Source organism: Amblyraja radiata, chromosome 35, assembly GCF_010909765.2.
Source record: "Amblyraja radiata isolate CabotCenter1 chromosome 35, sAmbRad1.1.pri, whole genome shotgun sequence".
NCBI lineage: Eukaryota > Metazoa > Chordata > Chondrichthyes > Rajiformes > Rajidae > Amblyraja > Amblyraja radiata.
In genome coordinates, this window is record NC_045990.1 from 8,223,733 (window position 1) to 8,236,832 (window position 13,100).

General features: G+C 51.0%; 1 protein-coding gene across 3 annotated transcripts in view; it reads left to right on the forward strand.

Moving 5' to 3' along the window:
• LOC116966021 (keratin, type I cytoskeletal 13-like) overlaps positions 1 to 13,100 on the forward strand; it is a 31,664-nt gene that overhangs the window by 7,754 nt on the left and 10,810 nt on the right. Inside the window, exons 5-10 of one of the 3 annotated variants that reach the window (XM_033012149.1) lie at positions 1,127 to 1,252; positions 2,585 to 2,805; positions 4,971 to 5,029; positions 5,916 to 5,944; positions 7,140 to 7,159; positions 7,515 to 8,427. In XM_033012149.1, coding sequence (XP_032868040.1) covers positions 1,127 to 1,252; positions 2,585 to 2,805; positions 4,971 to 5,029; positions 5,916 to 5,929 — 420 coding nt within the window. In that variant the 3' untranslated portion in view covers positions 5,930 to 5,944; positions 7,140 to 7,159; positions 7,515 to 8,427. Of the gene's footprint in view, positions 1 to 1,126; positions 1,253 to 2,584; positions 2,806 to 4,970; positions 5,030 to 5,915; positions 5,945 to 7,139; positions 7,160 to 7,514; positions 8,428 to 13,100 lie in introns of those variants that run through there. The other 2 variants (XM_033012147.1, XM_033012148.1) reach the window with 2 other exon arrangements.

Genomic DNA, 13,100 nt, shown 5'->3' on the forward strand with positions numbered 1-13,100 from the left:
AGGCTCCTGGGAAAGGCCGGGATAGAGTGGGATAGAGTGGATATTTCCACTATTGGGAGAGTCTAAGACCAGAGGCCGCAGGATGTACCTTTAGAAAGGAGATGAGGAGACGTTTCTTTCATCAGAGGGCGGTGAATCTGTGGAACTCATTGCCACAGACAGCTGTGGGGGCCAAGTCAGTGGGTATTTTTAAGGCAGAGTCTGGCAGATTCTTGATTAGGAGGGTGTCGGGGTTTATGGGTCCAAGACAGGAGAATGGGGTTGAGAAGGTCAGCCATGATTGAATGGCGGAGTAGACTTGATGGGCCTAACGGCCTGATTCTGTACCTAGATATGAGCTGGGCCTCCACCATGAAGACTTCGTCTGGGTGCTTTCTGGAGTTTCTGGCTGTTGATGTTGAGTCCAACAGTGTTTCATTCCCTGGTGAATCCAAACATCAGAGGGGCGACACGGGCTGGAGACTGGTGTGGGACGTCCAGAGGCCGTGAACGAGAGGAAACGAACCTGAGGGGTAACTTGCTCACACAAAGTGTGGTGGGTGTGTGGAACGAGCTGCAGGAGGAGGTATTTGAGGCAGGGACTATGGCAAGGTTTGAGAGACATTTGGACAGGTGCAAGGGTGGGACATGTTTGGAGGGATACCTGCCGAATGCAGGCAGGTGGGACTGGTGTAGGTGTTGGCCAGTGTGGGCAAGTTGGGCCGAAGGGCCTGTTTCCACGTTGTGTGGCTATGACTGTATGAATGCAGCCCTTTGTTCCCCAACTCACTGCGTTCCTACACATGCTCAGTGTGGGCAATTATGTCACATCAAGGAGTTGCAGCCCAACCAGTGGCCCAGTGATTGTCATCTGGCCTGGAACAGTCTCCGTCCAACACACTGTCCACCTGGTCTCACACACTTGCTTGCAATGGAAGGACTCTGCGTGAGTTGTGAACGAGTGTGAGCACAAACCTCACTAGGAGATGCTTCCACCACTGGTGTGGGAGATCTCTGTGTGTCAACGCTGCCACTGTGGGTGGCTCAGTGTCCTTGAATCACCAGTATGTCCCAGCATCCGGACACCATTGTTCACACCCCCTGCCCGGCCTCACAAACCCTCTCCAACCCATTATTCATTTTTCAGCTGCAGATTAAAGAAACCACAGTCTTTCAGAACGACCAGGCTCTGGATGGGGTCAAGAATGAGTTGAGCCAATATCGACATCAGATGCAGGACCTTGACATGGAGTACAGCAGTTTACAGGGAACGGTAAGTGGCAATGTGACGTTTACCCCAGAACCGCTAGTCCTGAGCTCACAGAGTGCGGGCAGAACTGGTCCTACCTGTGTTGGTGACCCTCACCCCCCCCCCCCCCCCAACCTCACCCACCCCCCCCAACCTCACCCACCCCAACCTCACCACCCCCCCCCCAACCTCACCCACCCCCCCCAACCTCACCCACCCCAACCTCACCCACCCCCCCCCAACCTCACCCACCCCAACCTCACCCACCCCCCCCCCAACCTCACCCACCCCCCACAACCTCACCCACCCCCCCCAACCTCACCCACCCCCCCCAACCTCACCCACCCCCCCCAACCTCACCCACCCCCCCAACCTCACCCACCCCAACCTCACCCACCCCCCCCCCCAACCTCACCCACCCCCCCCAACCTCACCCCCCCCCCCCAACCTCCCCCACCCCAACCTCACCCACCCCCCCCCACCTCACCCACCCCAACCTCACCCCCCCCCCCCCCAACCTCACCCACCCCCCCCAACCTCACCCCACCCCCCTCCAACCGTCACCCACCCCCCCCAACCTCACCCCCAACCTCACCCCCCCCCAACCTCACCCACCCCCCCCCCCCCCACCCCACCCCCCCCCCCAACCCCACCCCCCCCCCCCCAACCTCATACTGGTCTGTGTACATAAAGTGCGATCCCGTGGTCGTATAGAACGTACACCACTGCCCAGCCAGCCCAAATTGCAAGAGATGCCATTTGGCATCATTGGACATCCCAGCTGCAGTTGGCCAGATGGGCCTGTTGTTGACGTCGCTTCCATTCCGGTCGACCCGCGAACCGTTGTCCCTCTCCTCGCCCGGCCCTCTTCAGCCCTCGTTCCCCAGGGTGGGGGGGGAGCCTCCCATATTTGAACTCGATGGATCAGATTTTAAGACCCCAAAGGTTCCCTTTGTCCAGTGTCCGTCACTGTCTCCTTCCATCCCTGGGGTGGCGTAGGGGTCGGGATCGGTGGCCTTCCCTCTCCCAGCGAGCCCGGGCCTGGGTTTCATAAGATCATAAGTGATAGGAGCAGAATTAGGCCGATCGGCCCATCAAGTCTACTCCGCCATTCAATGATCTATCTCTCCCTCCTCACCCCATTCTCCTGCCCTCCCCCCCCCATAACCTCTGACACCCGGCCAAATCAAGAATCTATCTATCTCTGCCTTAAATATATCCACTGACTTGACCTCCACAAATAATTCCACCCTCTGACTACACAAATTCCTCCTCATCCCTTTCCTGAGGTCAACTTTCGGGAGCAGCCCATTGAGACGGGAGGTCAGACTGACAGAGGTGACCTTGTGCTTTCAGATAATGGCTCTGGAGAACAGCCTGAACCAAATCGACGGAAGTTACGACATGCAGCTTCGGAGTCTGCACACCAGGATCGCACAGCTGGAGGGAGAACTGGGGGGTATCAGGAATGAGTTGCTTCACCAGAACGAGGGGTATGAGAACCTCCTGAACATCAAGATGCAGCTGGAGGCTGAGATCGCACAATACAGAATGTTGCTGAGCGGAGGGCATCAGGGGTAAGGCACCCAAAGCATCATGAACCCAAAGCATCACCCATTCCTTCTCTCCAAGTCTAGTCGAGTTTATTCGTCACATACGCATACGAGATGTGCAGTGAAATGAAAAGTGGCAATTCCTGTGGAATGTGCAAAATACGACAAAACAGAATAGCACAGAATCAGTAACGACATATTGGTGAGGAAAAAAACTAGCAATTTATTAAAAAAACACAACACAACAGTAAGTTAGTCCCTGGTGAGATAAGAGTTTACAGTCCTAATGGCCTCTGGCAAGAAACTCCGTCTCATCTCTGTTTTCACAGCATGACAGTGGAGGCGTTTGCCTGACCGTAGCAGCTGGAACTGTCCGTTGCTGGGGGGGAAGGGATCCCCCATAATGTTGCTTGCTCTGGATCTGCACCTTTTGATGTATCGTTCCTGCAGAGGGGCGAGGGTAGTTCCCATAGTGCGTTCGGCCGAACGCACTACTCTCTGCAGAGATGCTGCCTGTCCCGCTGAGTTACTCCAGCATTTTGTTTCTATCTTCAGTGTAAACCAGCATCTGCTGTTCCTTCCTACACAATATCCATTTCTCATTGCCACAGTCACACTGGACTGAATGGCCGTGTTATGCTATAAATGTCACCTTGATTTGAGTTGGAACAGCAAGTCAGTAGGGTGGTCAGATACTAGTAAGAAGCTTTCTTCTATAGAGGGATAGAGGAGTATATAACATTATGAAAGGCATAGATATGGTACAGAATTGTTATCCGCTTGAGTTTCACAGTGTGTGTAACTCATTATCACCTCCCCACAGCCAACAATGCATCTTTGTGGGCTCCACCTTTCTTTGATCTTTCATTAATTTAGTTTAGTTTAGAGATACAGCACAGAAACAGGCCCTTCGGCCCACCGGGTCCGCACCAACCAACCATCTCCGCACATTAACACTACCCTACACTCGCGAGGGACAATTTTACATTTACACCAGGCCATTTAACCTACAAACCTGTACGCCTTTGGAGCGCGGGCGGAAACCGAAGATCTCGGAGAAAACCCACGGGGAGAATATACAGACAGCACCCGTAGTCGGGATCGAACCGAGTTCTCTGGCGCTGTGAGGCAGCAGCTCTACTGCTGCTCCACCATGCTGCCCACGCTGTTGCATTTACCATCTATCTCTCCTTTCCCCTGACTCTCAGTCTGGTGAAGGGTCTCGTCCCGAAGGGTCTCGTCAGGGATTCCTTCTCTCCAGAGATACTGCCTGACCCGCTGATTTACTCCAGCGTTTTGTGTCCAACACTCTTGGACTGAGACTTGTGAGACTTCTTGCGTTGTGGGTTTCCAAGGGGAATAGATGGCTTCTCATAGAAACATAGAAAATAGGTGCAGGAGTAGGCCATTCGGCCCTTCGAGCCTGCACCGCCATTCAATATGATCATGGCTGATCATCCAACTCAGTATCCTGTACCTGCCTTCTCTCCATACCCCCTGATCCCTTTAGCCACAAGGGCCACATCTAACTCCCTCTTAAATATAGATATAGCCAATGAACTGGCCTCAGCTACCTTCTGTTGCAGAGAGTTCCAGAGACTCACCACTCTCTGTGTGAAAAATGTTTTTCTCATCTCGGTCCTAAAGGATTTCCCCTTAATCCTTAAACTGTGAACCCTTGTTCTGGACTTCCCCAACATCGGGAACAATCTTCCTGCATCTAGCCTGTCCAACCCCTTAAGAATTTTGTAAGTTTCTATAAGATCCCCCCTCAATCTTCCAAATTCTAGCGAGTACAAGCCGAGTCTATCCAGTCTTTCTTCATATGAAAGTCCTGACATCCCAGGAATCAGTCTGGTGAACCTTCTCTGTACTCCCTCTATGGCAAGAATGTCTTTCCTCAGATTAGGAGACCAAAACTGTACACAATACTCCAGGTGTGGTCTCACCAAGACCCTGTACAACTGCAGTAGAACCTCCCTGCTCCTATACTCAAATCCTTTTGTTCCACAAACAACAGGAGCCACTCATCTCCTTGGACATTGCCTTGGACCAAAGAGTACAGCGTTGTGGCCAGCACCACACTGTTCCCCACCCGGTTTTATGAATCTCCATTATGTGTGTGTGTGTGTGTACAGTTGCTAACAAACTCTGTTTTTCTTCCTTTACCTCCACTGTTCCCTGTCTAGCATGATTGGATCCAGCAGTGGATTCTCTTCCAGCGCCTCAGGTGGCACATCCGGTAAGTTTTCCAACGTTATTCCTATCACTTTGTGTGAGGGAGAATCTTCATGTATTGATGAGGGCATTGAGATCACAAGCCGGTAGCTAAAGCAGCAGAATTAGGACATTCGGCCCATCGAGTCTGCTCTGCCGTGGCTGATCTATTTTTCCCATTCTCCTGCCTGCTCCCTGGTTCGAATCCCGCTTGGAGTGCATACTGTCGTTGTGTCCTTGGGCAAGACACTTCACCCATCTTTGCCTGTGTGTGTCCTTGGGCAAGACACTTCACCCACCTTTGCCTGTGTGTGTGGATGTAAGTTATGTGAAACACTTTGGGGTCAATGCAAGTTGACTAAAAATGTGCTATATAAATAAAGAAATTATTATTATTAATTATAGAAACCCATTGACTTGGCCTCCACAGCCATCTGCGGCAATGAATTCCACAGATTCACCACCCTCTGGCTAAAGAAATTGCCATTCATTCCCTCCTCAATTCTTCTTGCCATGGATGGAAAGATTCCCTCGAACCTTTACCCCATCTGCCTGTATGTGCTAATATTTGACACCAGACTGCACGGAGGCCTCCACTCATGACATTCTCAATCCCTTAACTTCTGGAATTCATTGCCACAGAAGGATGTGGAGGGCTGAATCTTTTAAATCTAAAGTAAAGACCCGGATCGCCCACCCTGTCCACCCCCCTCCACAGATGATGCCTGACTTGCTAAGTTCCTCCAGCACTTTGTGTGTGTTTTGCTCAAGATTTTGCCCTGCAGTTCCTTGTACCTCCACCAGTTTCTGACCGTTGGATACTGGGATATCGGCATGTAAAGTTATTACACTTTAAGCTGTACTTCTTGTACGTCAACAGTTGCATAACCACTGTTTTTTTTCCCTGTCCAATCTTAGGGTCAGGAACTAGCAAACTGACTATCACGTAAGTTGCACCTATTGATATTTCATTGTCCTATCAGGGACACATGACAATAAATTCTCTTGTCTTGTCTTGATATGAGTGCTTGGTCTGGGACATATGAAGATGGGATCCAAAGCCTTGGAATAAGTTCAATTGTGTTCCTTAACAAAGAACCTTTGTTCCGAATTCACAATTAACATAGCATAACTTAAATCAATACGGCTGTTCATACAGGTAATTTATCTAATGTCAAGTAACCCTCGCATCCCCTCTCTGTCCATCCCTCCCCCACCCAAGTCGTACCAGGGTCTCGACCCGAAACATCACCCGTTCCTTCTCTCCAGAGATGCTGCCTGTCCCGCTGAGTTACTCCAGCATTTTGTGTCTATCTTCGGTTTAAACCAGCATCTGCAGTCCCTTCCTACGCAAAGTCACCTTGTTGAGTCTCATGGCCAAGAAGGAACTGCAGATGTTGGAACAATCGAAGGTAGACAAAAATGCTGGAGAAACTCAGCGGGTGAGGCAGCATCTATGGAGCGAAGGAGAGAAGTCTCGACCCGAAACGTCACCTATTCCTTCGCTTCATCGATGCCGCCTCACTTGTTGAGTCTCATCATCTTCACTCATTCTCACCTAGCAAAGGCATAAATAAATACAGAACAGATCAGTGTGTCCATATACCATTGAATATATATGTATATGTATATGTATGCGTATATGTATGCGTATATGTATGCGTATGTGTATGCATGTATATGTGTGTGTGTATATATATACATATACATGCGCGCGCACACACACACACACACACACACACACACATAAATAAGCATATAATGTTCTTTTATCCCACTCTCTCATCCACTCCTTACACACCAGGGATGATTTTCAAAGGGCCAATTAACCCGCAAACCTGCACGTCTTTGGGATGTGGGAGGAATCTGGAGCACCTGGAGGAAACCCACACAGTCACAGGGGGATCGTGCAAACGCCACACACACACACACACACACACACACACACACACACACACACACACGATGCGACCTTCTAACTCCAATCCTAACTAAACACATCTGAGGGCCCCACTGGGGTTTGGGGCGGTGAGGATATGACACGTCGGGCGAGCTCTCGAGGTTGCAGTTTTGCGGTATGTGTGATGATCATCTGTGTGCTGCATTCCCACTGACTCTGCTATCCTTTGTATCTTTTTCAGAACCGTTACCGAAACCAAAAGTAAGTGATCCCCTTTTACTCCATCAGATTATATGTGACGGGAGCAGAATAAGGCCATGATAGATCAGCCATGATTGAATGGCAGACTAGACATGTGTTTGGCATGGACGTTGTGGGCCGAAGGGCCTGTCCTGTGCTGTACTGAGGAAAATGTCTGATTAGAAGGGAGATTGTGGTCTTTGAGAGGGGGGTCACTAGCCTGTGAAGCAGGTGAGGAGTGGGTCGGGAGGTGGGTGATGGGTGATGGGGGGGGGGTGGGAGGGAACAAGAGATTCTGAGCAATGATAATAAACTAAACCAAATTAAAGCAAGATTCATGCCAGCAAAGTTAACGTGGATTTCTGGTTTATTTTAGAAACTGTTTCCTGAGGGGCTTCGGCTGACCCTGGATCAAAGCCCCCCCCCCCCCCCCCCCCACTCTCGCTTCCTTCTGTGCCCCTTATTGGAACCCTGGACTGTGGCCTCCCAGACCACGTTCCCCCACCCCATCCCCCTCCACCCCCCACCTTCCCCTCTGCACGTTCTGACGCTTCTCCAACACGGAAGGTGGAGCAGGAAGTCCCGTGGCTCTCGTTGGACAAGCGGCCCCACACGCTCCACGGCCCCACACCCTCCTGGTGAAGATGGATCCACCTCTTGGCCGGCACGTTGGCACAGCGGGTAGAGCCGATACCCCGGAGACCTGGGTTCGATCCTGACCGCGAGTGCTGTCTGTGCGGAGTTTGCACCTTCTCCCCGTGGCCCGCGTGGGTTTCCTCCGATCTACTACCACATCCCATAGGCGTGCGGGTTTGTGAGCTAATTGGCCCTCTGTAAATTGCCCCCTTGTGTGTGTGTGTGTGTGGGCAGTGGATGCGAACGTGGGCTGATGTAGAACTGGTGTGCACGGGTCAGCATGGATCCGGTGGGCCGAAGGGCCTTCATGGGCTTGGTCTTTGGTTGACCATCATGCCCGAATACATCTCTGCCACTGATCTATCCCACCCATTGCTTCTCAGCCCATAGCTACTGACATTGGTGCCACATGTCTATACATCAAGGTGTGGTGGGACCATCCAACGTTGCTGTGGTGAGGACCACAACAGGCCATTTATCTGTCATCTACACCAGCCGGGAGATCACGGGGTCACTGGTTATGAGGGTGGACCCTGGGCGTTGGGGCTTGGATCTCCCGAAGGGATTCAGCGCTGGTGCGAGTCTCGCGTTCCACACTTCCTGTGTTTGCTTTCTGTGCAAAGTCCATCAATAAATGCATCTCCCCTCTCACCGTACCTGCCTTGTGTGTCTGTTTGAAATGAGCAATCAAACCCCCTGGACCAGTGCAAGCAGCAAAATGGGGACACAAGGAACTGCAGATGCCCGAATCTTGAGCAAGGCACAAAGTGCTGGAGGAACTCGGCAAGTCGGGCCGCATCTCTGGGTGACATTTCAGGTCGGGATCCTTCAGACTGTGAGTAAAGGAAAGTTACTTTCAGCCTGAAGAAGATTCTCAGCCTGAAACGTCACCCATCCTTTCTCTACGCAGGTGCTGCCTGACCCGCTGAGTTACTCCAGCACTTTGTGCCTATCGTCGGTATAAACCGGCATCTGCAGTTCCGTCCTGCCCTTCATTGTGTGCGAGCACTGAGTCAAACGTTGACACAAGGAACTGCAGATGCTGGAATCCTGAGCAAGTGCTGGAGGAACTCGGCGGGCCAGGCAGCATCTGTGGAGGACATGTTCTCCAGAGATGCTGCTCAAGCACTCACTGTCTTTTTATCTGGTAAATGGACAAACTATCTTTTTGGTTGGGTTTCTCCAGATAGATGGGGGGAGGGGGAGATGCTGGAGAAGAGAGGTGGGGGCAGGACAAAGCCTGGCAAGTGATGGGTGGATACAGATGAGGGGGGGGGGGGGGGTGGCAGATGCATGGAGTAAGTGATAAAAGCTGGAGGTGACGTCAGATAAGGAGAGGAAGAGTGAATTGTAAATCCGGAGGGTGTGGTGTGGGTGGGAGGGGATGAAGTGGGGTGGGAGTGGGGGGGAAGAGGAACGTGCTAGTGGGGTGGGGGGGTTAGCATGAATTGGAGAATCCAACATTCACACCCGTGGGCTGATACCAAGGCACATACCATTCAGCAAAATATGAGCAGATGTCCCTCCAATTTGCATGAGGCCACACTCTGACAATGGAGGAGGGCCAGTTCAGCCTCAGAATCACACAGCACCAAACAGGCCCTTCAGCCCATCTCCCCTATGCCTGCAAACATGCCCCATCTACACGAGTCCCACCTGCCTGCGTTTGGCCCACATTCATTGGCCCCTTCCTATGCATAGGACAGGGACATGGATAGGGCAGGTTTGGAGGGCTATTGACCAAACGCAGGCAGGTGGGACTAGTGTAGCTGGGACATGTTGGCTAGTGTGGGCAAGTTGGGCCGAAGGGCCTGTTTCCAGACTGTATCACTCTATGACTCTGTCCAAATGTCTTTTAAAGGTCAGTATGGTAATGGGAAGGGGAGTTAAAGTTGGTGGCAACTGGGAGATCTGGGTGGCCTATGTGGACCGAGAGTTCACTGCGAACACTTCTGTAAGGAACTGATGCACCACAACATGCCGAGAACTATCTCCTGTAACTTCCCCTTTGCTCTACCCATTGCACCAGATACGGCACGGTGGTGCAGCGGGGAGAGTTGCTGCCTTACAGCGCCAGAGCTCTGGGTTCAATCCTCACCACGGGTGTAGTGCTGTCTGTACGGAGTTTGCATGTTCTCCCCGTGACCGCATGGGTTTGCTCCGGGTGATCCGGTTTCCGTAGGTCAATTGGCTTCTGTAAATTGTAAATGATGTCTAGTGGGGTAGAGCTAGCGTTCCAGATGATCACTGGCACGGCTTATTGGGCCGTAGGGCCTGTTTCCGCCCTGTCTCTCTAAAGACAAATGTCTAAAGGCTTTGTTCTTCTGATTATATAACAGGTCTCAACATTGCAGCTTCGACTCACATTCCAGGCATGTAGGAACAGATTTTAGGATGAGAGGGAATGTTATACACTCTGTTACAATGATAGGATTCAACTGGAATAAGTTAGCTCCCTCTGGCTACACATTCCACTCCTTCTCTGACTCCCTTCTGTCTCCCTTGTTACCTCCAGCCCTTGTCACTTACTCCATCCATCTGCCAATCCCTCCATTATCACCTGTCAATCCAGAAAGGCCCAGGGACCGAGGGTGCCGGAAAATCGGCAATAAGCCGTAACCGCATTTGGAATATTGTGAGCAGTTTTGGGCACCATATCTGAGGAAGGATGTGCTGGCTCTGGAGAGGGTCCAGAGGAGGTTTACAAGAATGATCCCAGGAATGCGGAGGTTAAGATATGATGAGCGTTTGACGGCACTGGGCCTATACTCGCTGGAGTTTAGAAGATTGAGGAGGACCTCATTGAAACACACAGATTAGTGAAAGGCTTGGATAGAGTGGATGTGGAGAGGATGTTTCCACTAGTGGGAGAGTCTAGGGCGAGAGGGCTCACAATTAAAGGACATTCTTTTAGGAAGGAGATGAGGAGAAATGTATTTAGTCAAATCTGTGGTTCTTTGCCACAGAAGGCAGTGCAGGCCATTATGGGGATATATTTAAGGCAGAGATAGATAGATTCTTGATTAGTACAGGAGTCGGGGCCACGGGAAGAAGGCAGGAGAATGGGAGTCCCATCAGACTGAGGAAAAGCCCCGACCCGAAATGTCACCTGCCATTCCCTCCAGAGATGCTGCCTGACCCGCTGAGTTTCACCAGCAGTTTTTGTCTCAGGATTCCGGCATCTGCATAAGGCATCAGGCGTAGTTATGACGACCAGGTATCGGTGACCCTAAGGCAGAGGTGGTAGATACATAGATACATAGCAGAGGGGCAGCACGGTGGTGCAGCGCGTAGAGTTGCTGCCTTACAGCGCTGGAGACCCGGATTTAATCCTGACTACGGGTGTTGTGTATGGAGTTTGTACATTCTGCCTGTGACCTGCGTGGGTTTTCTCCAAGGTCTTCAGTTTCCTTTCACACTCCAAAGATGTAGAGGCTTGTAGGTTAATTGACTTGATATAAAATGTTAAATTGTCTCCACTGTGTGTAGGATAGTGTTAGTCTGCGGAGATCGCTGGTCGGCGCGGACTTGTTGGCCGAAGGGCCTGTTTCCGTGCTGTATCTCTAAACTAAACTAAACATATAATGCTATGAGCATAAGGAGAGAGGTTTAGGAAATAATACACAAGGGTGTGTGTGAGTAGTGGGATTGGTTGATGGTTACAGGAAGAACCACAAGATGGAGCTAACACTGGTAGCTCAGATCAAACAAAAAGACCAGTGTTTCAGTCAAGGCCAATCTCACTTAAATCCCCTTAAATACTCGAAAAGGAACACAAAAATGTGGACAGCTCCAAGGAGGCTGTGGAGAGCCCTGATAGAAGACCTACCACCTACCTCATTGAAGACACTTGGACTAACTTTATTCAGCCTTTATCCTGTATCTGTACACTGTGGATGGCTTGATTGTAATCATGTATAGTCTTTCTGCTGACTGGTTAGCACGCAACAAAAAAGCTTTTCACTGTACCTCAGTACACGTGACATCAGTTTAGTTTATGGTCACTAAACTAAACTTGTTATCAATAAACTAAACTAATTGTCAATAAACCAAACAAAACTAAAATCTATACTAAATTAAACATCATGGTCAAGGTGTTCCAAGCATCCAGGCCTCTCTGTGTAAAGCTACTTGCCTAGCGACCTCCTTTAGTTTAGTTTAGAGATACAGTGCAGAAAAGGGCCTTTCAGCCCACCCAGTGATCCCCGCACACATACACTATCCGACACACTCCAGGGACAATTTACAATTATATCAAGCCAACTATCCTGCAAACCTGTACATCTTTAGAGTGTGGGAGGAAACCCACGCAGGTCACGGGGAGAACGTACAAACTCCATACAGGCAGCAGCCGTAGTCAGGACCGAACCCGGGTCTCTGGCGCTGTGAGGCAGTAACTCTACCGCTGCACCACCATGACGCCCACATTTTAAACTTTTCCTCTCTCACATTAATGCTGTTCCCTCTAGACAGATATTGTGGGCCGAAGGGCCTGTTCCTATGCTGTTCTGCTCTGTGAGTGGAGGATGGAGTGTGGAGGGAAACACAGACACCGATCGCCGACCCTGAACTCCGTGCATTTGCTTTTGGTTCCTATTTCATCCCGTGACGAGAAAATGAGTGACAACACACAGGGTGGGCTGAGAATAAGAGTATTTATTGATTTTGAGCAAAATGCAAGCATAGAGGGGATGGGAGGGGTTTAGGAGTGTCCGTGGGTCATGGAGGGGATAGCGAGAGGCCGGTCACACACAGGAGCCTGGGTCCAGAACTCCTCGCCACCTGGATCACCATGACAAGTCTCCCTGGCACTCAGCCAGATTTACCGGGAACTGGTTCGACAGGGAGATGATGGGCCAAATGCCAGCCACCGTGGGTTGTGAATTAGCACCCAGGATGCCAGTGAAGGAACTGCAGATGCTGGTTAATGCGCAAAAAGACACAAAGCGCCGGAGTAACTCAATGGGCCAGGCAGCTTCTCTGGAGGACATGGATTGGTGACGTTTCGGGTCGGGACCCTTCTTCAGACTGAATGTTGGAGGGGAGGGATAGGAGGGGGGGGGGGGGGGTGGGAGAAGAAAGATCTCCCCCTTTCTTCATTCATTTCCACAGCTTTCTTCTCTCCCCCCCTCCCAAAATCAGTCTGAAGAAGGGGCGTGATCCAAAACCACCCATCCACGTTCTTCAGAGATGCTGGCCATAGACACAAAGTGCCGGAGTAACTCAGCGGGTCAGGCAGCATCTCTGGAGAGAAAGGATGGGTGACTTTCCGGGTCGAGACCCTTCTTCAGACCAAAGGACAAACGTGCCTTTGTTCTCATTAGAT